The sequence below is a fragment of the Chiloscyllium plagiosum genome, unplaced genomic scaffold (genome assembly GCF_037043375.1).
Source record: "Chiloscyllium plagiosum isolate Xiang-an unplaced genomic scaffold, Cpla_swu_hap1 HiC_scaffold_18, whole genome shotgun sequence".
Classification (NCBI taxonomy): domain Eukaryota; kingdom Metazoa; phylum Chordata; class Chondrichthyes; order Orectolobiformes; family Hemiscylliidae; genus Chiloscyllium; species Chiloscyllium plagiosum.
The window spans coordinates 69,664,825-69,692,532 of NW_028270156.1; the positions used below are offsets into that span (position 1 = coordinate 69,664,825).

A 27,708-nucleotide genomic window follows, 5' to 3' on the forward strand; every position below is an offset into this window, starting at 1 on the left:
GAATACAAAGCTGTTTGCTTCACAAACTGTACAATGGCACTCAGTGACTTTCATTAGCTAATAATATTACTTAGCAATATATGAAGATAACCAATGGGTATGTCAATGAAATGGCATGGTGATCAAATATGATTTCAGCACATAGATACATGATTGTATTTGTCCTAATGAGCTGAAGCATGAAAGGCTCATGTGCTCCTGAATTCAATAACTTTGAATAGAGTTGAAGGATAGTATATATCGAGTGTGAGATGAGAATGTTAAGTTTTTTCGCTTGTTAGCACTAGTCGGCTCCTCCCTCCCCTTCCCTACGCCACACCCCTTCCCCACACCCCCCAAATAAAATGGTCAAATTAGATTAGATTACTTACAGTGTGGAAACAGGCCCTTCGGCCCAACAAGTCCACACCGACCCTCCAAAGAGCGACCCTCCAAAGAGCAACCCACTCAGACCCATTCCCCTACATTTACCCCTTCAACCTACACTACGGGCAATTTAGCATGGCCAACTTGCACACCTTTGGACTGTGGGAGGAGACACTGGGAGAATGTGCAAACTCCTCACAGACAATTGCCCAAGGCAGGAATTGAACCCAGGTCTCTGGCGCTGCAAGGCAGCAGTGCTAACCACTGTGCCACTGTGCCACCATGATGTTACCTTGTATGTGATGCCTTTGTCTTCTGGATAGTAATGGTCATGGGTTTGGAAAATGCCTTGGTAAATTTCTGCATTGCATCTTATAGATGGTGGACACTGCTGCTATTGAATATTGTGATATTTCTGGTATTCAATGTGTCAAGAGTATATCAAACGATGCATGTCAGCACATACTGTACTTTGTTTTCAGTAAGTAAATTATGATGAAACTGTACAGTCCGTCATCCGGGGAATATTTTGCTTGAGTGATTTTCTAGACCTAAAATTCAATATATTGCAGACAGGAAAGCTGTCTTTATTTGTAACACCCCACAGCACCTTTTTGGTGATGTATTTCATGATGCACTGTACCCATTTGTATGCAGATGGCTTTCCTGCTAAAAATGTTTAATGTCATTTGGTATGCCAGATTACCAGTGATGGATTTCATGGTTTCGGTGTTGGAAGCCAACTGACCCAAAAACAAAATCAGACAAGTGTTTGTGAGACACTATAATTGGATTAATAGAGCACGAGGCAACTGACAAGGACAGGGAGCAAGTTATAATCAGGAGGAGGGATGTTCAAGAGAGCAAGGGTGCAAAAAGAGAGAGGGCTAGGCAGAAACTGGTAATGGTCATCTCAATGCAGTGGACTTAGGATGGGTCAAACACTTCTGCAACACCAGGAAACCACATTCTGTTCAGCATTCACCACAAAACGTAAAGTTTTGGTGACCGCCCTCAGTAATCCCTTCAGTTAGGCTGTGTGTAGGACATAGTTTTTCAATCTTTTCAAATTAAGAAGCTGTAAATGGGCCCCAAAATTGCATAAACAAAGGGCCACACACATTAAAGCAATGGACCTAAAATACAGTTCATGCATCTACGAATATGATGGGAAGTGCATTTTCATTGAGTAATGAGCCCACTTTTTGTTTGAAAGGTGGGCACAGCACCATTGAATTTCTTGGGCCATTATTCATTGGTTATTCAGGAAAAGGGATCTTTTCAGGAGCTTGAAAGTTCCCAGTAGATGCAATGGAGCAGGAAGGGATTATAGTAGTGCTGAAAAAGCACAGTAGTTCAGGCAGCATCCGAGGATTCCTGATGAAGGGCTTTTGCCCGAAACGTTGATTTTCCTGCTCCTTGGATGCTGCCTGAACTGCTGTGCTTTTCCAGCACCATTTGAATCCAGAATCTGGTTTCCAGCATCTGCAATCATTGTTTTTACCCAGGAAAGGATTATGCATGTAGTTTATGCCACATTGCAATCTGCTTCCTGGGCTTGTTTAACATTTCCTGCCAGTGACTTAGCTCTAAGTCACTAGAATTCAGACCCAGGCTACATTTGCCCAGTAAGTGGTGTTGCCCTGTACAGTCCTGGTTCAACATCTCTATCTCAAGATAGGATTTAAACAGTAGCTCATAGGGCACTTCAAACATTATCATCTCGTTCCAAACTGGATTTATCTTGTGCTTTACGTGCCTGGTACGTTTCTTCTTCAGCTTCACGGACTGGTGCATCAGGGTGAGTTTCACTGAAACATCTATAAAGAACAAATCACAATTTATTTCAGCTGAGGCAGGGTAACAAACTCTCTAATTTTATATTAAGCTAAAACCAAGAATAACTTAAGATTAGCCCTTTGATTATTGGATGCTTATTACAGCTATTGATAGATATAAATATTTACAGTTACATGCACTTCAGTGCCTGGGCTAACACCAGGCTATTCAGATCCCAAGACTAGCATGTTTTCATCAGTGTGTTATGCTTCTAATAGCCCTAGTTAAAGTGGAAACTTAGAACATCATAACTCATGTTTTATACAATGATGCTGTGATGATATCATGAGCATGTCTCTTAAAAAGTAGACTGGCATATTAACTGTAAGACACAATACACTATTTTTCAAAAGTACTTCACTACTTGTAAAGCACTATAAGAGCTTCTGAAATGATTAAAAGTGTTACAGAAATGAAAGTCTTTCTTTGCAGGATTAAAAGTCACCTTCCTCTATCAGTTTCAATGAAAGCAAAGTGAGTGTTGGGCACTACCAATCCAATCCCTAATGTGTAGCCAAGGTATAGTGTAACAGTAATAGAGAGCACAGTGATAATTTTTGAAGACATCATAGGGACCATGTTGTCACAGCATACTTGTACATTACTTGAAGTGTGACATTGGAACAGAGTTGGGTGTTCTGAGCTATTACATCTGTCTCTGTTTATACAACTCCCAGATGGCATCATTATGAATACTAGGCTGAGTTCCAAGACTTATTAATAGATTAACTCAGCAGGGTTTGGTTTTGATAGATTCAACAGGTTTATTTGAAATCACAAGCTTTCAGAGTGCTGCTCCTTCATCAGGTGAAGTGACATTTAATATTGCTGTTATATTCCAACCTGTTCCTAAACAGAGTTCCCCTCTGATAACTAAATAGCTAAACCCAAAAGGCATACCTCCTTCTTAATCTTTTATAAAACGGAGGTGATTAAATGAAATTAAATCCTTTCACTCACTCTATAATCAACAAGTAACAATTTATCTAACTCTAACAATGAACAATTGAACAGAACTACTAACAAACCAACTAATTCCCCTCTAACTACTAACAAATAAAAAATATCCTCATGGCATGCTGTTTCAAAAAATACGAGTCCCACTTATACCATAAAACAAGAGAATTTAGTCTCTCAAAATTACAGCCAGGTTACGTCTCTCAGAGCTTTGTCTTCTCCCATTTTCTTCCTGTCTTTCTAGACTTTCTTGGCAAATTTAGAAAGCATCCTTAAACCCTAGAATCTCTTTAGCAATGTTAAGAGCCACTCCCCCGACTTTTGATTTATCCAACAACAAGTAACATAAATTAAACAGATTTTTCACTTCTCACCTAAGTTTTATGTAAAGATCTAGGGCACTAATCTCCAAATCTGTTTAAATCTGCTGGGACCTTTCCTACCCCAAAACTGTTCACATCTGTCCAGATCCATGCACGAACCAGCCAAATCTGTCCAGATCCCAGATGAGTCCCCAATTTGTTAGAGTTATATTATGTTCAGTGATACTTTACCTGACAAAGGAGTAGTGCTCTGAAAGTTTGTGATTTCAAATAATTCTGTTTGACCGTAACCTGTTGTCATGTGACTTCTGACTTTGTCTAGCCCAGTCCAACACCGGTACCTCCATATCACGTTTGATAGATGAAAATGGAGTGTTTGCTCCATTCATTGAATTATTCTTGGTATAGTTTTATCAATGTCTATATGGTTATTTGGACTAGATTAAGTTCTGAAGTGGGAGAGGCTTCTGGTATTGAGAAAGTGAATTACTCTGACACTCCTATAGGATTGTAATAACAATTCTTTTTGCAAGGCAGAATTCTGAATGGGTGCTTTCTCTTGCTTACCAGTTCAACACTTATCAATGTGAAATAGCTCATTGCTTCTTTTCACAGTACATACCTGTACTAAACAGAGTTCCCCTCTGATAACTAAACAGCTAAACTTAAAAGACATACCTCCTTCTTAATCTTTTATAAAACGGAGGTGGTTAAATGAAATTAAATCCTTTCACTCACTCTATAATCAACAAGTAACAATTTATGGGAGCATATGTGAAGGGGAGGGTTGGTGTCAGAAGTGAAGTTCAGAGGGCCTTACAGATCTTAAAACAACTGGGACAGAGTCCCAATGAACTGAGGCAAATTTTCTAACCAGTTGTCCTTGGCTTATGGCCAAGTAACTCAGTCAACTCTGTGACCCTGAGTGAGAAAGCAAAGATTTGGTTCATTAACCATTTCTCTCTCCATATATAAGACATTAGACCATTAGAAATAGAAACAGGAGTAGGCCATTCAGCCCCTTGAATCTGCTCCACCATTCAATAGGATTATGGCTGATTTCACATTCCTCACTTCCAGTTTATTGCCTTTTGTCCTGTAATCTTTGATTCCCTGACTGATCAAGAATCTATCTCAGCCCTAAATGTACACAAAGATTCTGCCTCCACAGCTCTTTACGGCAAGGAGTTCCAATCCTCTGAAAGAAGAAATTCTTCTTCTTCTCAGTCTTCTGTTAGTGCCCCTTTATTCTGAGACTATACCCTCTGGTCCTAGACTCTCCCATGAGGGGAAACATCCTCTCAGCATTTACCCTGTCAAGCCCCTAAAAAATCATACATGTCTCAATGAGGTCTCCCCTCATTCTTCTAAACTCCAGTAAATGCAGTACCAAGCTTTGCTCATAAGACAATCCCTCCATACCAGAGATCACCCTCGTGAACCTTCTTTGAACTGTCTCCAATTAAATGATAGCTTTCCTTAAATAAGGCAATCACAACAGCCCACTGTACTCCAGACGTGGTCACACCAGCACTTTGTACATTTACAGTAAGACTTTCCTACTCTCATACTCCAACCCTCTTGAAATAAGGGCCAACATTCCATTAGTCTTCCTGACTACCTGGTGCATCTGTGAGCTAGCTTTCTGTGTTTCGTGCACAGGTCCCCTGAAGTCCCTTTGTGCTGCAGCCTTATGTAGTTTTTCTCCATTTAAATATTTTGTTCTCTCTTCATAATGAATAACTTCACATTTTCCCACATTGTACTCCATTTGCTAACTTTGCCAACTGAACCTATCAATAGCTCTCTGCAAACTGTTTATATCCCTTTTGCAACTTGCCTTTCCACTTATATTTGAGTTGTTTGCAAATTTGGCTACAGTACATTCACTTTTTTTTTCCAAATCATGCATGTTTGATTTTTATTTCCAGCTTCTATACTATTTTGCCTTTGCATCACCACTGCTCCTGTCTTGGCTGAACATGAGTCAAACATAAGGTGTTTGACTGTGGATTCCAGTCTTTGAAATGCCAACCCTACAATTTTTAACATCTAGATGAAGGGCTTATGCCCAAAACATTGATTTTCCTGCTCCACGGATGCTGCCTGACTGGCTGTGCTTTTCCAGCACCACACTCTTGACTCTGATCTCCAGCATCTGCAGTCCTCACTTTCTCCTAATTTTTAACATCTGCCTGAACTGACAGATGGGGGCTCACATAAAGAACATCTTTTATGAAGGAATTATCTTCTAACTGTCCTACAATGGAGTTTGTGTTTTGGGACAAACCTATAACCAAAGTGGACAGTGCTACCAACTGAATCTGGTTAACAATACTCACTTAAATTTTCCAACATTATTGTGCATGTACATTTTGATGCTTATGCATTCTGCCCAAATTGAAGTTCTGCATGTGTCAAAATTGGTTTGTGCTATCACTGGTTGGAAATGTTTGAGCTGTCCTGTTTATTTAATTTACTGATAGGACAGTAAGAGCTTTTTGTAAAACAGGAACCCACTGAAAAGTTTGAAATACAATGAGAAATGGTAAAATACACAGAGAATTAATAATGCAGCAGTGGCTGTCATTCATTACCTTCTGCAAATACATACACAAGGGAATTGGCACCCAGCTTTAGGATGACCTTTACAATACGGTCAGAGGTTTGCAGCATGGAAACCGGCAATTTGGCCCAACTTGCCCATGCCGCCCAGTTTTCACAATTAATCTAGTCCCATTTGTCTGCATTTGGTCCATATCCCTCCATACGTATCCCATCCATGTACCTCTCAAAATATTTCTTAAATGACAAAATTGTATTAGCCTCCACCACTATTTCTGGCAGCCCATTCCAGAAACTCACCACCCTCTGTGTGAAACAATTGTCCCTCTGCATCTTTTTGTATCTCTTCCCTCTCACCGTAAACCTATATCCTCTAGTTTCAGACTCCCCTACCATGGAGAAAGGCTGTTGGCTATCTACCTTATCTATGTGTCTCATGATTTTATGGACCTCTAGAAGGTCACCCCTCAGTCTCCTATGCTCCAGGGGAAAATGTCCCAGCCTATCCAGCCTCTCCATATCCCAAAGGTTATCCTCTTTCTTATCTGCTAAATGATGCCAGAGTATATTCTATCAGTTCTCTAGTGTAGAAATCTTGCTTTCTACCTTAACAGAGGTAAAATGCATCCTGCTACTCTAATTCAATAACTTTGACTCCCTGAGGCTAACCAGTGCTGATAGCCAATTTCAATTGTCTGAAATTATAAAGTTGCTGAAACTTTTCTTGAAAAGAAATAAAAATGTTGGATTTACAGGGGTAAACAGTTAGGGTTAGGGAGTGTTCTGAAACTGTTAAAAGATCAACGTGTTGACAGATGGTGTTATGACAGTGGTCTGACTTAAATTTGCATCTGAGCAGCATCTAAAGAGGCTAAATCTGAAAAGACAGCAATGAGTTTGATCACCACTGGAGGAATCAATGTGGTAACTGATAGCAGGCTGTTCATCATTTCCCCCAGTCAGAGGACGTGAAACGATGCAGGGAATTGTACAAAGATCAAACTGGCAAATTCTTGAAAAATCACAAAAGAAATGCTTTCTTAAAATAATGTATGTGTATATTTAGGAGTTGACTGTTTTACCTATCAGATGTTTCAGTTCATCTGAGTTTAAGTGTCGTGCCTTCATAACAACGACAATGAGACGGTTGGCAGCTGGAAGGTAGTTAATAGAAAGCAAAATCTCACCAGGCGACGTTACAGAGTCCTAGAAAACAAGCCATTGGTGACAATTTGAAAAGTTCTTAATCATCAGCAGTAGCTGCTCCCAAAAGCAGTTCCTCCTCACATAATTTGCTCAAGTACATAAAGACAGAAATCATATTGTATAATTCCAATATAAATGTGCTAAATATAGATTAGGCAGCACCATAGAAGTACACTTAACCAAACTGCTATTGAATTTTCTGCCAATGAACTGCCTGTATGTGAAAGCTAAACAGACTTTGTTCTCTTATTGCCTCTGGTTTTTACCTCTGGGACCTATAAACACTTCAGAATCACATGCAAGTGAACACAAGTTAATTGGATTGTCATCAGTCGTACTTAGAAACAGAGAGAAAAACATGTTTACAGGTCCTGTATTGTCAGGGCAAGGCTCGACACTCTTCCATTATTTTTCATCAGACAATGAAAGGCTGATTTTATGTCCTGAGCAAAAGCTAAAAAATCTAATCAAGTGTCATAAAAATAGATTCATTGTCTCTAACTCAATATATAAAACCCATATGATTCCTGAATTCCCATTAGCTAGTTGTTGAGTTCCTAATTCAAATTGCACTGTTACTGGAGCTATGACAGCTACAGAACAGGAATTTCTTTTCAGGAGGTGGAAGAGAATGATAATTTTCTTACAATGCACTCATACACCTCCTACAGGAAGGTAGGTGAAATAACTGCACAGAGACTGGTATCCCATCATCAAGTCATACTTTATTTACACAGGAAGAGTCCTTGATATTTATTCAACTCCCTCAGAGCCAGCTCTGAGTGAACAGGATGTCTGACAATCCTGTATCTGTCAGCCAGGGCTCCTTGATTGGGGCTCTTAATATGGTCCAATCAGGGATCTCCTTTGAGGTCCATCTGACTGACCTCATTACAATCTTGGCATCCCTCACCATCTGAGTCCAAGGACATAAGCCAGTTCCTTTTTTTGTAGCTCATCGTGGGGCATTTTAACACCTGGTCAGGTTCCTCCAACTCTGCCTGTTATACAAGTTCTCTTGTGCCCGGAGTGTCTCAGAAGACATTCACTTTTCTCCAGGCAGCAAAGATGTCGAGGTGGCGACACCTGCCATCCCAACTCAGATTCCGAGCTATCTTCAAAACTAGATGGATGGGGAGAACCCATGGGTTCCAAAACAGTTGGAAAGGCTGTCAAGGAGCCAGGCACATTTTGCTCCTTCATCATTTGCCAATTCTACCCTGATGCCATACGAGGAGGCATCACATATCAATACCAGATCTCGCTTGGGATTATAATATGCCAACACCTTAGAGGATGATAGCTGTTTCTTCACTTCCCCAAAAGCTGTGGCTTGGCTATGTGAGCATTTCCAAGGCTAATCTTTTTTTTTAGAAGAGCTGAGGCAAGAGTACCAGGATGGAAACCACATTACGGATGAACTTGTTGTAATAATTCACCAGCCCAAGGAAAGACCGAAGCTCCGATACAGACATGGGAGCCGGGCCACTTTGATCACCCTCTCCTTATCTTCCAATGGGTGTAACATAGTCTTGTTGACTCTGCAGCCCAATAGATCACTTGGGGTGCCTGGAACATACATTTTTCCCTACTCAATGTGCTCACCTGAGAGAAATGTCTGTGGACTATGTCCAAGTTCTCTAAGTGCTTGTTATTGGTCTTCCCTGTTGTAAGCATGTCATCTAGATAAATGGTGACCTGGGATAGACCTTGCAAAATGTCCTCCCTCGTCTGCTGAAAAATTGCACAGACTAATGATATCCCAAATGCCCAAATAGCATCGTATATTGGTACAAACCCTTATGGGTATTAATTGTAGCATATTTTTGGGAATCCTCAATTGTAGGTATGCATGACTCATGTCCAGCTTCCTGAAAGACAGCACCCCCTGCAGCTTAGTGTATAAATCCCTTCACAAGGGATTGGGTATTTATCCAGCTGTGAAAAGTGGTTTGAAATCCCCAAAAAGGCAAATCAACCTGTTGGGCTTCACAGTCAGTACGATTGGTGCTGCCCATTCTGCAAATTGGCTTGATGGTTCCTTTGCTTTCCAGTCTTCTGATTTCTGCCTCTACTTTTGCCCATAAGGCAAACAGCACTGGGTGGGGCCTTGCAGAATCATGGAATTGCTTCCTGGTCGACATGCAAGGTGGCCTTGGCTCTTTTGATAGGCCCTGGACCTTCCTGAAAAATGTCTCTCAAGCAGCCATTTTCTAATCAAAAATGTCGATCACATCTAGGTGAATCTTTCTCAAGCAATTTCACCCTACCAAGCTTGGGCCCGAGTCTTTTACTACAATCAGTGGTAACTAAACCAGCTGCTTCTCATAAGACACTGGAACCGAAGTACCCTTCATCTGTAAAGGTTTCTCAGTATAGGTTCTCAGTCTAGCCAAGATCTTGCATAAACTTAAGGGTTGGAGTCCAGAGCGAATTTTGTTAAAGATTGGTTCTGCCATCACTGAAACAGCCACGCCGATATCCAACTCGAATAGAACTAGGTGGCCATTTAACCAGATATTTATTTTGATCGGATCTGATTTGGATGTTGAGCAATTTAACTGTTCCAAGCCAGATGTAGGTGGGCTTTCTAGGGTATGAACTCTGCTGAATGCTGGCCTATGAGTTCTTTCATTCAATTCAGGCCTAGTGGGACTCTTTTGCTGTCTTGAATCCACATACCAGCAGCAACTACAATGGCTTGCTGGCCTGAGTCCTGAAGAACACGTTAACCATTTGGCCAAGGCTTAGCTTTGCTTTGGGGTTTTGCTGTGGATTGACCTAGAGTCCCTCTGTTCAGAATATGTCCTGAGGCTATGCAATTGCCTTCACTCAAATGGTGTTCCCAAAGATCAGTTGGACTGAGGAGGGTATCCACTTCCATCTGAATACTCTGCACTCATATACTCCACTTGCTGCCTTTTCCAATGAAAAAGGCCAGTAACAATGCCTGTTTAAAGTCTATGTTGGGCTTCAGCTAGAAGGTGCTTTTGCATGGCTACACCATTAATCCCACACATCAAACGGGGTCTCAGCATCCCATGAAGGGTTAAATCAAAGTCACACGCCTCTGTCAGTCATCTTAACGTCGTCAAAAATCCTGATATGGATTCCACTGGTTCTCGAATTGCCAAGTAAAACCGATAGCACCTCAGAATCAGAAGAAGTTTCATGTTGTAATATTCTTTAATTAAATCCACCAACTCTTAAAAGTTTTCATTACGTGGTGACTCGGGGAAAGTTAGGCTTCTAATAACCAAAAAAGCTGTCGGGAGAATTATGCATTGCTTTTCAGCCTGGAAAAGCTAATGCATTCTTTGCACATACTGGGTCCAGTCTTTGATGGCAGGATTGAAGGAGTCAAGCTTTCCAAATAATGGCATGATGTCAGAAATGCTTACCCCAACTCAAAGGCGACTGTTGCGATTGAATTTCTTCAGGAGAGTGCTTTTCTCTCATTGCCACTGCCACTGAAAAGCTCCACAGAGGCCAGTATCCCATCACTAAGTCACCCTTTATTTACATGTTGAGAGTCCTTGATACTGATCCAGCTCCCTCAGAGCCAGCTCTCAGAATGAACAGGATGTCTGACACTCCTATTTATATCTGTCAGCCATGGCTCCCAGAGTAGACCAGATTAACAGCCCCAATGACAGAACTCCTGTTGTCTGAGGTCCACTTGGCTGATCTCATTACAATCACCACCGTGGAGTACCCATGTTGGAGAAAGTGAGGATTGCAGATGCTGGAGATCGGAGTTGAGAGTGTGGTGCTGGAAAAGCATCTGAGGAGCAGGAGAATCGATGTTTCAGGCATAAGCCCATCATCAGGAATGAGGCTTGTGGACTGGGGGGGATGAGAGATAAATGGGAGGTGGGTGAGGTTGGGGGGTGAGGTAGTTGGGAAAGCGATAGGTGGATGAAGGTGAGGGAGAAGGTGATAGATCTGAGGGGGCAGTGATGGACGGGTCCGGAGGACGGTGCCGAGTTGGTGGCTTGGGACTGGGATAGTGTGGGGGGAGGGGAAATGAGGAAGCTGTTGAAATCCACATTTATCCCGTGTGGTTGCAGGATCCCAAGGCAGCAAAAAAAGGCGTTCCTCCTCCAGGCGACAGGTGGTAACGGTTTGGCTGTGGAGGCGGCCCAGAACCTGCATGTCCTTGACAGAGTGGGTGGGGGAGGAGTTGAAGTGTTTAGCCATGGGACGGTGGGGTTGGTAGGTGCGGGTGTCCCAGAGATGTTCTCTGAAACGATCCGCAATAAGGCATCCTGTCATCCCTCTGTAGAGGAGACCACATCGGGTGCAACGGATGCAGTAGATGACATTGGTAGATGTACAGATGAATTTTTGACAGATGTGGAATGATCCTTTGGGGCCTTGGACAGAGGTGAGGATAGTAGTGTGGGCGCAGGTTTTGCACTTGCTGGGGTGGCAGGGAAAGGTGCCAGTCGTGGGGTCTGGGCTGGTGGGGGTGTGGACCTGCCAAGGGAGTCACGGAGAGAATGGAACGCTGATAGGTGTGGGGAGGGAAATATATCTCTGGTGATGGGGTCCATTTGGAGGCAGCGGAAGTGGCGGAGGATGATGCGTTGTATGTGGAGGTTGGTGGGGTGGAAGGTGAGGACCGGGGGGGTTCTGTCCTTGTTGCATTGGGAGGGGTGGTGTTGAAGGGCAGTGGTGCGTGAAATGTAGAAGATGTGCTGGAGGGCATCGTCAACCATGTGGGAAGGTAAGTTGCGATTGAAGAATAAGGCAGCCATCTGGGACTTTTTGAGGTGGAATTGGTCATCCTGGGAACAGATGCGGTGAAGGTGGAGGAATTGGGAATAAGGCATGGTGTTTTTACAGGTGGTAGGGTGGGAGGAGGGGTACCCATGTTATACTCACTATAAATGTGTTTTGTTAAGTGAAGGTCTCAGCAGCCTGTCTTCCCGGCTAGGATTAAAACACCACGTGGAGAGACCATCAGACATGGTCAAGGGAAACCCACTTTGCTTTGGGAAAAGGAATGAAGATCTATCAACTCATGCAACTTACAGCGATTCACTGAGTTGTTTCAAATTGAATCTGTTTTTGCCTGCAGCAAAGATCACCTGGTACAAAAGGTGGGCACCTTATGGCATTGTTCAAGGAGAGAAGATCACTTGAGGAATCTCAACATGCTATAAACTAAGGCTTTGAAGAAGGCACTTACCACCCATTTAAGGGACTGAACTCACCATCTCCCCAATCACCTGCCTACTCGGGTGAGCAAAAAAGGTGGCTCGTTTTCTCAACTGGGTATCCACGGCAATCTACCTGCCAAGTTGGGGGTTCGGGCAATGTCTTCACTCACTCAAATTTCAGGCGAAATGCTGGCAAATGTGATGGAAACAAAGGTTTGGCCTCTAAAAACTGGAGGCCACCATGCCTATGGTACACCAAAACACTTCCCTTCCTTACCCTCACCCTGTAACAGGAGAGAAAACATTTACCTTCTCACCATTCCACCCCTAAGGAGTGGGCCTCGAGAGACATTGACAGTCACCATGGATCGTCACTGTCGAGGCCCTCGCTGGGCTGAGAAATGTACCAAAGCTCGCCAGTCAGCTCTAAACAAACTGCTTGCCATGCGTTAGGTTGAGTTTTGTCAGTGGTGGGTGTGAGAAAGATGCCTGGACTCACATTTAGTTCCATAAGGTGGTTGCAGTATATCTTTCTTTATATAATATTTAGCATTACAATCCCAGAGGCAATTCAATAGCTTTCATTTCCCTTTACAACAACTCTTTATACAGTCAAGTTTTTTCCACAATCTACAAATACTTCCTCTCTGCCTGATTGGTCCTATTAATAATTCAGACATTGAGCTGCTTCACTACATCCGCTTATGTAGATCATTGTGATCCCAGAGGCCTTGCAATAACATATACATATACAATTTCAGTGAGCAAACTGAATTGGGGAGGTATAAAAGGTGATACCTTTTCAGGAGCTTTCAGATTGATCCACAAATTGGTTCTTGCATCCATCGGCATGTCAAGTAGGTGGAGTTGTGCTTCTCCCACACAGTAATGCCTGGAATACCTGTCATAGCTGTAGAGAGCCAGCATCAATATCCCATCCCGCAGGTGTTCTTCTGAGACTGGGAAGATCAAAGTCTCCTGCCAAACTGGGAATAAGGTCTTGGTTTGGTTGGAGGTCTCGGCCTCAGTCTTTCCAAGTTTTGTGACCAACGTACCTACGACGTAAATGTCGCAGTAGTTCATATTTTCCACTGTATCTATGAACTGGGCTGGAAAACAGTAAAATAATAAAATAAGGAAGAAAGAGAGCAAGCTAGAATCTGAATTGTTGGCTGCAATATCACTCATTATCTAAGAAAAATGATTTAATGAATGAGGCACTGTTTAGTATGACATCATCATCCCTGAGAATGGTTTTTACGTAAAGGGCAACCAGATGCTACTTTTTGGTTTCTTCAAGTTTCTTCATTTAACCTGTACTTTAAATACATCAAAAACATGATTCCAGATTTAAGGTCACAAATGACAGTCTGTGGAACAAGTGGAGTGGCAAGACAGCCAAAACCACAATTTTTAACAGGGAGGTTTGAAAAAAAATTCTTTACAGAAAGAATTATTAGAAAATGCAATTCACTGTCACAAATTAAAGTAGGTTCAGAAGTATTTCCAAAAGAGAAATGTGTAAGGAGGGAGGAAGGGTCAGACTACATGGCTCATCAGGTGATAAAGCCTAGCACAGACTTGAATACCAAATGGCCCATTTCTGTTCCTATGATCTTGTCTAATTGTGCACAGCAATTCCCCATGAAAGCAATCTGCCAGTTAAACAACAGTGGCCACTTTTCAAAAGTAAATTATTGCCTGTGAAATGCACGGGGTCCTTGAGAATGAGAAAGTCACTCTATAAAGTGCATATCCGTCCATCTGCACATCCTCCTTTCCCAGGAGTGCTGTAAGAAAGCAAAAGAGTGGAGCGGTGCTGTAATCCCCTTATGTTTTTAATGCCCAACTGAGTAACAAGGGTAAAGATGTCCAGTTCACCCATCTGTCCTTTCATAAAAAGGTCACGTTGCACAAGGAGACTGGGAAATGGAAGCAGGGATGGAATTGCAATGACCTTTGTGTAAAACACAGGATAGTGGAAGAACAGGAAATTATGCTGAAGAAACTGATGGTAGCATTGTCATTCTGAAATGGTAAACTAAAAACCCCAGTGATTGGAGCAATTGGAAGCTACAGCACCATTGTGACAGTTATCGCATAATGGGAGACTACTCTCTAAAGGAAACATTAATCCAGTAATGTTCTTGATATTACTATGCTTCAGATGATTTTTACTATTAGATGCGATTTGAGGCAGTAACTGAATTTGAAAGTGGTTTAAGAGCGCCAAATTCACACAACACTACAGTTCATTCAGCACTGACAAGTGGCAATATGCTACTGTGAGTTCCCTAACTCAGCCAGGGCAGGAGGGAGATGAGATAAGTAGGGGCCAGACAGAGAGTGCTGGATTGTGTGTTGGTATTGATGGAAGTCAACCTGAAGAAGAGGAAAGAAAATTAAACTTAATTTTCTTTATCATAGTTGGCAACTGTAAATGTCTGGGCATGGTAGGGGACTAACTAGTTGCAGTCTAGTGTAACTGAAAGAGCTTTGGTGGTGCAGAGGTAATGCTGCTACCTCTAGACCAGGAGGCCTGAGTTCAAGAAGTCCCACCTGCAATGGATGTTGTGGTAATGTGTCCAGCATAGCTGAAAATTGTCTTGAGTTTATTAACAGGCAAGATAGCTGTATCACCAAACATTTTCCCAGGCATATTGCTACACATGATTGCTTCATCGCCAGAACTCAGTAATTATGACTTTGACAACTACCTCATTTACACTGTGCCCTGAATTATACTGAACCATTGCTACACCTTCAATAATGGTGAGATGCAGTTCCGACTTATGGTAGTTATATTTTGTTGCATAATGCAGCTTCACAGCTTCCAGCCAATCTTCAGATATTTCACTCTCCAAATCATCAGATAGAGAAGCAGCATCAACAGCAGCTATATATAATCAGAAGGAAGGAAAGAATGGTAATGAGTCATCATTCAGGTAAAGGATGGGGCAAAATTTTTCATACCACATTATCACAGATGCTTGCACATTCAACCACCTAATCAGTCACAGTTACCTCCAAACTCAATATTTTATGTTTTGAGTTATTTATCACAAACTGTAATGTTTTTTGTCAAGCTTCTACAATTGCCTTACATCATGGCCCAATATGATAAACAATTCTCTAAAATCCTGTACAAGAGAACAGTAAGTGATAAAGTTCTATATAACACATTAAATAGCATAATCACAATGTAGGCCATATGGATATGTCTTTAAAAGTCATATCTGAATAATTATCCAGTCACTATTTAATGCCATATAGGGCTGCCCTTGCACAGTACAGTTACAATCTGAGGCTACCGCAGAACAGGCTGCTCTTCCAGGCTCCTCATTCAGGTTAAGAATCTTTGAACTGTGCCTTGTCTGAATAGAAGATCAGATCAACACAATAACAAGAGCAGGAGGAGGTGGCCTTAACTCCACTTTCCTGTCTTTGTCTATCGAACCTGACTCCTGTCAATCAAAAGTCTGTTTTACTCTGCTCTGAATATAGGCAATGAGACTGCCTCTATTTGTCTCTGTAGAAGAGATTAATACACTTCCCTTCTCATTACTAAGTCAAATCAGAGATCCCTTAGTTTAAAACCATACTTTCTATCTTAAATTCCAACAACGCCCCACAGCTTCAACTTTGTTAAATCCTCCAGATTTCTATGTTTCAATAAGATTAGCTTTCACTCTTCTGAATGATCCAATGGACCTATCTCAACCTTTTCTCTTAAGACAACTCCCTTATTCCAGGAATCTGCCGAGTGAATCTTCTCTGAACTGCTTCCAAGGCATGTATCTTTCCTTAACTAAGGTGCCACCAATTCCCTGTACAAATCTAGCAGGATTTCTCTACTTTTATATTTCATTCTCCATGCAATAAAGGCCAGCAGTCCATTTATCTTCCTGTTCACTTCATAGAACATAAAACATTACAACGCAGTACAGGCCCTTCGGCCCTCAATGTTGCACCGACAAGTTAACATTCACTTCCTGCATGTTAACATTTTGTGACATATGTAACATAACACCTAGCTCCCTCTGTACCACGAATTTCTGCAGTCTCTCTCTCTATTTAAATAATTTTGCTTTTCTATTCTTCCTGCCAAAGTGGGCCATCTCATTACAAATATCTCAGCAAATGTAACTACCATATACTCAACCCCTTCATTGTGGCCCAGCTTTGATCACTATAACACTTCAAAAGTTAAAGTTTGTCAACCTGAAAATGACCCATTTATCCTGATTTTGTTTCCTTTTATTAATTGGTCTTCTATTCATGCTAATATAATACCCTCTATACCAGAAGCTCTTATTTTATATGGCAGCCTTTCATGTGATACCTTATCAAATTCCTTTGGAAATTCAAGTACACTGTATCTACTAGCACCCTTTTTATCAACCCTGTGTGTTACATCTTCAAAAAACTCTAACAGATTTGTTAAAAACTATTTCCCTTCCATTAAAGGGATGGTGGCTCAGTGGTTAGCAATTCTGCCTTACTGTGCCAGGGACCTGGGTTTGACTCCAGTCTCAGGCAACTGTCTGTGTGCAGTTTGCACATTCTCCCCGTGCCTGCGTGGGTTTTCCCTCACAATCCAAAGCTGTGCAGGTTAGGTGAATTGGCCGTGCTAAATTGCTCATAGTGTTCAGGGATGTGTAGGTTAGGTGCATTAGTTGGGGGAAATGTAGAGTAATAGCTGTAGGGTAATAGGTCTGGGTGGGATACTCTTTGAAGGGTTGGTGTGGACCTATTGGGCCAAATGGCCTGTTTCCACACCGTAGGGATTCTAATTCTAATATTATGTTGACTCGACCTGATTACACCACAGCTTTTTTTTCTTAAATGTCCTGCTACTACTTCCTTAATAACAAATTCTAATATTTTCCAATAACAATGTTAAGCTATCTGGTCAAATGTTTTGTGCTTTTTGTCTCCCTACTTTCCTGAATAGAAGTATGATATTTGTAATTTTCCAATACATTGGCATATTTCCAAAATCTAGGAACTAATGCATTCAGTATCACTGCACACTAAGGTCTAAAAGAGAGCAGCTGTAGGAGCCTTAAGCTACTGCCACCAGTGCCTACTAATATTTTCTAATTACTTTCACCCAAATTGATTCAATATCTTGATCTTTCAAGCCAAAATTATTTCTCACTACCATGATGATGTTATTCATTCTTAACAGATATCCTATCTCATTCATCTTCCTTCCTATCTTCCTGAAATATCAAATACGCCTAAATATTCAGTTTGCAGCCTTTATCATTTTGCAACCATGTCTCTGTAATGGCCATCATGTCATACCCATTAATTTTAGTTTGCGCAGCCAATTTATCCATCTTTTTATCTGAACACATGCAACATTCATAAAGTGCCTTTTATTCGGTCTTTTTGCCATTTTCTTCTACTCTTGCTTGCACATTCCTATTCTTGCTCTGTCCCTTCATGCTGTACTCTGGGTACCGTTACACTTATGCTGCTCTGCTGTATTGCCATGTCCTTTTTCTTTAAATTCCATAAGTCTACTCTTATGTGAACCCACCTCTAGCTAGAGTCTTCTCTACAGTCATGCTTATTATTAACCAGGATCCCAGGGCAGTACTAATGAAGGCATAATGGATTTCCCAGTGGTATAGCTCTGACTTTCCCCAATATTGACACCAGTGCCTGATGCATTATAATGTCTGAAGTTCAGACTCCAGCTCATTAACTTGGAGCTTAAGGTCATTGAGCTACAAACACATTCAGATGTAGTTATGTGAATCACAGTGGTGTCCAGCACTCTCACATGTTACAGTTGCAACACATCCCCTGCCCTGCCATATTCATTAAATTGGTGATGGTACTGTGCCTTTAAGAGAGATGTACTTTTTGTGCCGTTTCTTTTGCAGAGAGGTGTTTCCACTGTGGTACTGGGATGTCTGCTTCAGACAGGCAGTTAGTAAACAGCTTGGAGTTATCCCAGAGTGTTTTTCTTTAATTAGACAAAAGAAGTAGAAGTAGGTGGGCTCAGGGCTCACATAGACCCAGGAAAGTTTTTACTTTTGCTTTCAGTTATTGAGAAGATTTCTGCTGCTGCTGAGATAGCAGCTTGAGTCCTGTACTGCTAGAGTTTTAGATGAGAGGCTTCCTCTTAGAAATAAGGAGAGACAGGCTGTTACTTTCAGTATTTCATTCTGCTGGACTGGAGAAAGGCAGCACATGAGAATCTTAACTGTTTTGCAAAGTAACCTTGTTAAGGTAGTGATGGAGGAGAAAGTGAGGACTGCAGATGCTGGAGATCGGAGCTGAAAATTCGTTGCTGGAAAAGCGCAGCAGGTCAGGCAGCATCCAAAGAGCAGGAGAATCGACGTTTCGGGCATGAGCCCTTCTTCAGGAATCCTGAAGAAGGACTCATGCCCGAAACGTCGATCCTCCTGCTCCTTGGATGCTGCCTGACCTGCTGCACTTTTCCAGCAACACATTTTCAGCTAAGGTAGTGATGGACCAATTGAACTGCAACTGGAACACAACAATTTGCACTTCTCTTTAAATCAATATAAAAGTTGGGGTTTAGGCTACCCCTTTACTATTTTGGGTGGGTGGGTGGTGGGGGCAGGGGGAGTGCCTGGGCTGGTCCATAACAAATTGTATTTAACTAACTAAGGTTTCAAGATTACAAATACCATAATAATGATTTCTATTTATATGATATACTCTAACTAGTTAATCTACAAGATCAATACAACACAACTGTCTCCTTGGGAGTTCATCCAAGCAGCATTAATGAAGGATTGAGTCCAATTTCAGGAGTCCTCATTTCAGACTTGAAAATAGACCTTAAGGAATTTTAACCCTTCTTTAACTTCAATACATGCTTAACTTCCTGGAAGAAATGTCATCTTCACCTGTTCTTAATATCTCCTTCCTTGACAGTCCAGCTAAGTACACAGGCAAACCTTTCAATTATTAAAAAAAAATCCAGCAGACAACTTTGGGGTTAGCATCATGCAACATTTTGTGAAATCCATTGTACAATCCATATTGCTATCTGGATCAGTCAGAACTGTTTCACTTTTTAAAATATTACATCCATTTCTAAATCACACCACAGAGAATTTATTGACATGCATTAACACTGGGGCAGACAGGGGTCCCAGAAGTATTCCTGCACATAGGGCACCAAATTGTCAACCACTTAGGGTGTGACTTGTAGAACAAAATTGTTACTATGCTGGCAATATTTTAAATCATGGAGGATTGGCAGCACTTTATCCACTAGTTGGAGCGTTGCCTTACCGTTCTTGGAAATAATAAAGAGTTCTCCAGATGTGTCTGCCATTAAACTGTCAGTTTCTCCCCCGTCGACTGATGTTGTTTCATTTGTTGATCCCAGTGTGTAGTCAGTGTAATTTATGAATTCCGGTGATGTTACCACTGGTTCAGGGGTGTAGATCTTTGGGGTTGTCAGCCGGGTCCTTGGTTGGACTGGCTCTGTAGTCTTCTTCAAACTAAACTGTGATAGCAATTAAAGAAGAGCCTCATGTTTAGGAGAAATTGAACTTAGAAAACTGGCAGATGTAGGTAACATATGTGCTTTTGTTATGCATATTCATGTTCTTGTGACCACATGCTGCTAGCACATGGCTTACTTTCTTTCAACCACGCACCTTTTATCTTCTACTGGTTTTAGAAAGTAGCTGCTGAGGCTGGAGAGATGGACTATCCCCTACCCTTTTATCAATCATTAAAAGAGTAAATTCATCATAGATGTGGGATTATTTATTACACAACAATGTCAAACATGCTCTTTATCAGCCCAACCCTGAGTATTATCCAGGTCTTGCTGCATATGGACACAGAATGCATCATTATCTGAGGATTTGCAAATGGAAATTAACATTCTGCAATCATTAGTGAGCATCCCATTGTCACCTTATGATAGAGATGAGCTGTTACACATGGTTGGCTCCAGGGCATTTCCTGCAATTAATGTCCTGGGATGAGGTGATTGCCCTGTAATAACCACACCTATCTTCCTTTGGTGCTTGGCATGACTCCAACCCTTGGTGGGATTTCTCCCATTTCCAGTTGACTGCATTTTGTTCAGCAGTGTTCTGTGGTGCCATATTTGGTCAACTGTTACTTTGATAGAAGGAATTCAGATCTTTTGACCCTATTTGGACAGAGGCTGTAATAAGGTCAGGAACTGAGTGACCCTGGTGAAACCAAAGTGAACATTGATGAACAGGCTGCTGCCACCTGATAACACTGTTGATGACACCTTCCAACACTCTACTGATGAACAAGAGCAGACTGATTGGTTAGTATTTGTTCAGGTTGAAATCATACTGATTTTGTGCAAACTTGGACACACTTGTCTGGGCAGGGTACACCTTAGCTGTGACCAAAGGCACACATACTGGCAAGAACAGGACTGGAAAGAGACAGAGAGCACCAGCCTTGGAGTATGGACAGGGAGTGGGACACCCAGAGAGTGTAAGGGGGAAGAACGGGTCTCATAACAGTTAAACGTATCCATGGAGTCAGTCACATCATTGGGGAAATAGTATGTATTAAGATCTTCTGGTTGAATAAGGGTAGAAAAAACTCAGCACCCAAGTGGTGCATGAGCTTCATTCACATCTGACCTACCCAAACCCTTGACCTGAGTGGCCACATATTCATGGTTATACTCTGCACTCAACCAAAACCACTCAACTCTTTCAGGGTGTAGTCAGCTCTCAAACAATTTGTGAAGTCTTAATAATATCCCAAGCTACATTAATATTTGCTCAGACACCTCTTAGATATTCCTCCCAATTTTCATTCCTTTTGAGGTAATAATATTTTAATAACGTTTAATCTCATCGACAGCAGTACTCTTAATTAGACACGGTGAGAGCTGTTTGTCCTAAAGCTGGTTGATATAAGCAAATATTTCTGGGAACTGCTGATTTAATGTTAGGCAAGGGAGCCATGAGAAAACTCTGGCTTCATTGTACGAAAATAAAATTTAATTTCACCACAGAGCTTCTCTGTTTCTGGCTCAGCGAATTAGATCTTTGCTGTTCATCCTGTTCTTTTAGATGTGATTAACCATTTTGCACTAACCTGAGGCTATTGTGCATAAATCCCCAGTTTTCACCTAGCATCTGTCTTGTGAAGGAGACCCACACTAAAGTGACATGTACCCATCTAAATTGTCTCTTAACTCTAAATTTTACAATTACTGTCTGACAGCTATCCTGTTTTTATTTTGCGTACAAATCTAAACTGGTTGGAGATAAATTTAACCTACAACATGTTCCTCCATAGAGTCATACAGTCCCGCTCCATCTTAATAATATCCTTCCTATAACAGGGCGATCAGAATTGGATACAGCACTCCAGAAGAGGCCTCACCACCGGGCCTGTACAATCTCAACATGATATTCCAACTCCTATACTCAAAGGTTTGGGCAATGAAGTATGCTAAATGCCTTCTTAACCACCCTATCTACATGTGACACAAGCTTCAAAGAATTATGAACATGAACTGCTCATTCTTGAAGGTTCTACAATACTATCCAAGGCCCTACTTTTAATTGGGTAAGTCCTGCACTTATTTGTTTCACTAAAATGTAATATCTCGCAGTTATCCAAATTAAACTTCATTTGCCAAAGATCAAAGAGGCTATCTTTGTGTTGAACCTCAGGAGATGGTAGTGATATTAAATGAATATTTCATGTCAGTTTTTACCGTGGAGAAATAAATGGAGGCTAGAGAACACAGTGAAATAAATATCGATGTTTTGAAAACAGTTCACATTACAGAAGAGAGGTCTTAGAAAATGTAAAGGTGACAAATCTCTAGGATCTGATCTAGTGTATGTCAGGATGTTGTGGGGAGTTTGGGAGGAAATTGCAGGGCCTCTTGCAGAAATATTTGCATCATCTATAAGTATGGGTGAAGTGTCAGATGGCTGCAGGGTGGCAAATGTTACCTTTGTTTAAGAAGGGATGGGAGGAGAAGCCTGGGAACTATAGATCTGTGAGTCTGATTTTGGTTGTGGTTAAGTTGTTAGAAGTGATTCTGAAAGATAGGAATTATATGCAATTAGAGGCAAGGAATGATTAGAGATAATCAGCATGGTTTTGTCTCACAAACTTGATTTGAGTTTTTTTCAGGAAGTAACCAAGAAGATTGATGAGGATAGAGCAGTAGACTTTTTTTTTACTTTTACTTTAGTAAAGCATTTAACAAGGTTCCACATTAGACTAATTTTGATAAGATAATTAGTAAAGTTAAATTACTTGGGACCCAGGGTGACCTTGTCAATTGAATAAGAAACAAGTACATTTGTATTCCATGGAATGGTAGAAGCAAAATAGTAAAGAATATCAACATTATCGATCCACTCTGAACAATGGTGATCCAGTATATGTAGTTTGTCACCTGCAGAAGTTTTGGCCCAAAATAGAAAGAATGTAGAGGTACTGGAAAGGATTCAGGGGAGATTTACAAGGATGACACCAGATACACATGGGTATAAACATCAAGAAAGGATTGACAGGCTAGATCTCCTTCCTCTTGATAAAAAGGCAGAGGGGTGACCTAATAAAAAAAGTTCTTTTAAATTATCAAAGAATTTCAACAGAGTACATCCAGGAAGAATATTTTCTCTTGTGGGGAAAAACGTAACAAGAAGCCATCAATATAGTCAGCAAAAACAAAAAATATTAAATGGGAAATTCATAACAAATGTCTTCAACCAAACAGTAGGAAGAATGTGGAACTCACTAAGAAGTGGAATGGTTGAAGCAATTGATGTAGATACATTTCAGGGAAAACTAGCTAAACAGAGAGGGAGAAAGGAATCAAAGTTTATGGTGGTAGATTTGTGCAAAGAAATATGGGAGGTGATTCAAGTGGAGTATAAACATGGCACCCCCCAGTTGGCCTAAGTGGTCTACTATCCAATGTAATGAGCACATAAGGACAATTGGTGAAGAAAATAGAACATTATACTGAGCACGAGAAGATAGGCATAAAAAGGTTTATGTGCAATATTGTGCAAGTATAATGGGAGCTTTAATTCTGCAAGTCATATGTACTGTATCTGACATAAGTATGGAGTAATGGTTTAACAGAGTGAGCCTATGGGATTATGATATACCTGATCACCTGAAACTATGTCAATCAATGACTAAGTAACATACGAAGGAAAATAAAAATAAAAAGTTTCTTGTTAAAATGTACCCAGACTTCTGCAGAATAATTTAAGAGACAACAGAACATTACACTAACCAAAAGCTGAAACGAGTGAACTGGATGTTAACACGTTGTGATGTACTCAGTGGGAAGAAAGATAACTTCTTTCTGTGGGAGGAAACAGGTGACCACTTCTACACAGAATCATTTTATTCAAAATAAAAAGTGAATTGAAGTTAACGTTGTTGGGGGAACGGAAGGAGCGGATTTGATTGCTGCAGTTATTTTACTCAACCACTTTCAGTCCAGTTGCCATTGTGCAGCCTTTTGTTCACTGATCCTGCATCTACCTGTTCTTTAAGACAGGTGGCACCAATGCAATTGGCAAGTAACAAGCCATTTGACCTTTTTGACATTAAAGTTGGCAACTGGTAAACAATCTGACATTTTGGTACCAGGCCATGAGTACACTCAGTTAGAGACAGAGTACCATTGCCAAAGTTGATATAGTTATATAGAAGTCAGGATGGTATGTGCCTTAGAGGGCAATTTGAAAGTGGTTGTGTTTCGATGCATCTGCTGCTTCTGTCCTTCTAGGTAAGGGAAGTTGGAGGTTTGACAGGTGCTGTCTGAAGGAGTTTTCTGGGAAATTTCTGCAATCCATCTTGTGTAACCATTGTACATTGGTGGTAGAGGTACTGAATGAGTAAAGTTAGTGAATGTGGTGCCGATCAAGTGGGTTACTTTGTCCTGGATGGTGTCAAGCTTTGTAACTGTTATTGGATCTGCACCCATCCAGGAAATTGGAAGCACTCCATCACATTGCTGACCTATCCTTATAGCTGATGAACAGGGGAGATGAGAGGATAGTTACTTGCCACAGAATTCCTAGCATCTGATCTGCTCTTGTAGCCACTGTATTTATGATATTAATATAAAACCATTCAGTTTCCAGTCAATGATAACCTCCATGACATTGATATTGGGGCATTCAGTGATATGAATGCCATTGAATGTCAAGGAACAATGTTTAGATTTTATTTTGTGAGAAATAGTAACAGAGTCATACAGCATGGAAACAGACTCTTTGGCCTGACCAGACATCCCAATTTGACCCAGTCCCACTTGCTAGCATTTGGCACGTATCCCTCTAAACTCTTCCTTTTTCATATGCCCACCTAGATGCCTTTTAAATGTTTTAATTGTACCAGCCTCTACCATTTCCTTTGGCAGTTTATTCCATACATGCACCATCCTCTCCATGAAAAAGTTGCCCCTCAGGTCCTTTGTTGAAGATGGCACTTTTATAGTGGAAATGTGCTTGTCACTTATTAACCCAAGTATCTGAGGAATCGCACGTGCTACAAAACACTGAACTTGTAGCAAACACCCATATTTCTGATGTTATTTTGGAGGGAAGCTCACTAATGAAGTGAAGCAGCTTCAGATGGCTGGGCCTTGGACTGAGATCACTGTTCCCCGTAACTTTTTTTGCCACGACACAGACCTCCAAGATCCATTTATGACACCAGCTTCCAGAAGCCACCCATTGTCAAGCCAATCAGCATACCTGGGACTTCACAGCTGCTGTACAGCTTAGCGGGAACACTCACTGAGATGTGAAACAAAAACAGAAATGGCTGGAGAAACTCAACTGGTCTAGCAGCATTTGTGGGATGAAAGCAGAGTTAACATTTGGAGTCCAGTGATACTTCATCAGAGCTAGATGATTGCCGTCCAACAGTCATAGATGTGCAGGTTGGGTGAATTGGCCGTGCTAAATTACCCATAGTGTTCAGGGATGTGTAGGTTAGGTACATGAGTCGGGGTAAATGAAGAATAATAGGGTAGGGGAATGGGTCTGATTGGGTTACTCTTCAGAGGGCCAGTGTGAACTTGGGCTAAATTGTCTGTTTCCACACTGTAGGGATTCTATATTCTATTCTATGATAATCTTTATTAGGTATGGCTCCAACCAGCAGAGTGCTTTTCCTTCAATTTCCATTAATGTCAATTTTGATAGAGCTCCTTGGTGCCACGCTTGGTCAAGGGCAGTCCCTTTGGAATTTAGCTTGAGTTCATATTTGGACCAAAGTGAACATTGTTGACAGGTTATTGCCGAGTAATTGCTGCTTGATAACACTGGTGACAACCCCTTCCATCACTTTACTGATGATCTAGGATAGACTGATAGGGCACTACTTAGCCAGATTGGATTTTTCGTACTTTCTGTGTACAGGACACACCTGAGCAATTTTCCACACAGACAGGTAGATGCCAGAATTGTAGCTGTAGTGGAACAGCTTGACTAGGGGTGCGGCAAGTTCTGGAACACAAATGTTCAGTACTGTTGCCAGAATGATGTCAGGACCACATGCAAAGCTTTCTGTGTTTTGATATCAAGTGGACTGAATTGAATTCAGCACTTCATCATTGGATCCCTACTATGTGTAAGCAGGCCATTTAGCCCATCAAGTCCACACCGACCCTCTGAACAGCAGCCTACCAGACCCATCCTCATATCCTATCCCTGTAACCCTGCATTTTGCATGACTATTCCACTCAATCTATGCATCCCTGGACACTAGAGACAATGTAGCACGGCCAATCCACCTAACTGTACATCTTTAGACTGTGGGAAGAAACCCATGCAGACACAGGCAGAATGTACCCTACAAACTCTACACAGACAGTCACCCAAGGCTAGAATTGACTCTGACTCTCTGGGTGCTGTGAGGCAACCGTGCTAATCACTGAGCCACCATGCTGTCCACTTCTGGATGAAGATTGTTGTGAATGCTTCATTGATGCGTTGCATCTCCAACCCTCTTTATTGAGGGGAAGGAGGTATCTAAGAAGCCATTACCTCCAATGAGCGGTGGAGTTATTCATCACCATTGGCAGCTGGATGACGCAGGACTACAGAGCTTTGGTCTGAAAGATTTATTTGATCGCTTAGCTCTGCCTGTCACTTACTGCATCTGCAGTTGGCATGCAAATAGTCCAATAATGTAGTTTCAGTAGATTGACACAATGTTTAAGTGTTGCTCCTGTCAGACTCGCCTGAATATTTCACTAAACTAGCACTGGTAGTAAAGGTAGAGAGTGAAGGCTGGACTAGTTTATGATCACGGGTGAAAACAATTTAGCTGCTGCATATGGCTCACACATGACCAAGGCTGTGAGTCATGACAGGTATGGGGATCATGATGGGGTTCTTCCCTGACCATAAGGCATGTCTCCACTGACTTCGGTGTTAAGGAGTCTCTAAAACAGAAAGTACACAAGTCCTTCAGAGCAGTTAGAATGACTCAATCTCAGAGTCATTAAATAACGGTTCTATCAGTAATACAGACAAATGTCAAACTTTGGAGTGAGTATTAGCTGTCATGGGAGAGTGACTGGGCGAGCCGTGGCTTACAGCTGCAATGTGAGAATTCTCCTCTCTGCAACACTCCCTATCCTCAATGCAACTTTGGCTAGTGACACTGACAGCGTTAAGAATGTGGCTTCAAGCGAGAGATCCTAGTGGTTTTTTTTTTGTTATTGTTTCTAAGATGTATCTAGTTTATTATAAGATTCCTGAGTCAGTGACTGACTGACTAACTGCTGTGAGAGTTGTGTTCACTGACCTGCTGCGCCGTGGGAACGATGTTACTCTGCCTCACGGTTGCTCCAGCTTTCTCGGGGCTCTTAGAGACTCCTGCCCTTTTCCTGGAACAGCGGCAAAGCAAGGCCAGCACACAGATGGCCAGCAAGCCAGCAACTGTGCCCAGTGTGCCCCCGACTGCCGCCAGTGGAAGTGCCATCACGGTCTGAGAGCCTCTCCCCGCTCCCGGTGTCACATTTTGGGAAAGATCTGCAGTCCTCTTGGATTCAAACAGGCGGCTGAAGTTATCTTCCGCCATCCTGCCCCGGGAACTCATCCCTCACGCACAGTGAAACCTGGCAGGCGGTCTGGTGAGCAAGAGATCTCGGGCATTGCCATCCTGAAGTCAGTCAGAGAGGGGAAGCTGCCGAGGAGACATCGGCAGCGCTTTCTGTGGGTTCAAACTGATCTCAGCAGGAGAGGCGGGGCTTGCTGATGGGATACAAAACAGGTATCTGG

At 41.7% G+C, this 27,708-nt stretch overlaps 1 protein-coding gene across 1 annotated transcript; it reads right to left on the reverse strand.

Annotated features, from left to right (window-relative positions):
* syt13 (synaptotagmin XIII) lies at positions 1-27,620 on the reverse strand. The gene is made up of 6 exons (XM_043706259.2): positions 27,233-27,620; positions 19,706-19,922; positions 15,183-15,317; positions 13,220-13,530; positions 7,133-7,256; positions 1-2,186 (listed from the first exon to the last, which is right to left on the reverse strand). The coding sequence occupies exons 1-6, from the start codon at positions 27,524-27,526 to the stop codon at positions 1,882-1,884; spliced, it is 1,386 nt and encodes a 461-aa protein (XP_043562194.2). The 5' UTR covers positions 27,527-27,620; the 3' UTR covers positions 1-1,881.
* Between the last annotated feature and the right edge of the window lie 88 nt (positions 27,621-27,708).

Bases quoted from the DNA above. Each gene is read 5' to 3' on its own strand.
- syt13 (XM_043706259.2), bottom strand. From the start codon at position 27,526: ATGAGTTCCCGGGGCAGGATGGCGGAAGATAACTTCAGCCGCCTGTTT. The intron at 19,923-27,232 runs GTCAGTGAACAC...TTGCTATCACAG, and splicing joins TCGTTCCCACGGCGCAGCAG to TTTAGTTTGAAGAAGACTAC. The intron at 2,187-7,132 runs GTAAAACAGTCA...TGTTCTTTATAG, and splicing joins TGAACTGAAACATCTGATAG to ATGTTTCAGTGAAACTCACC.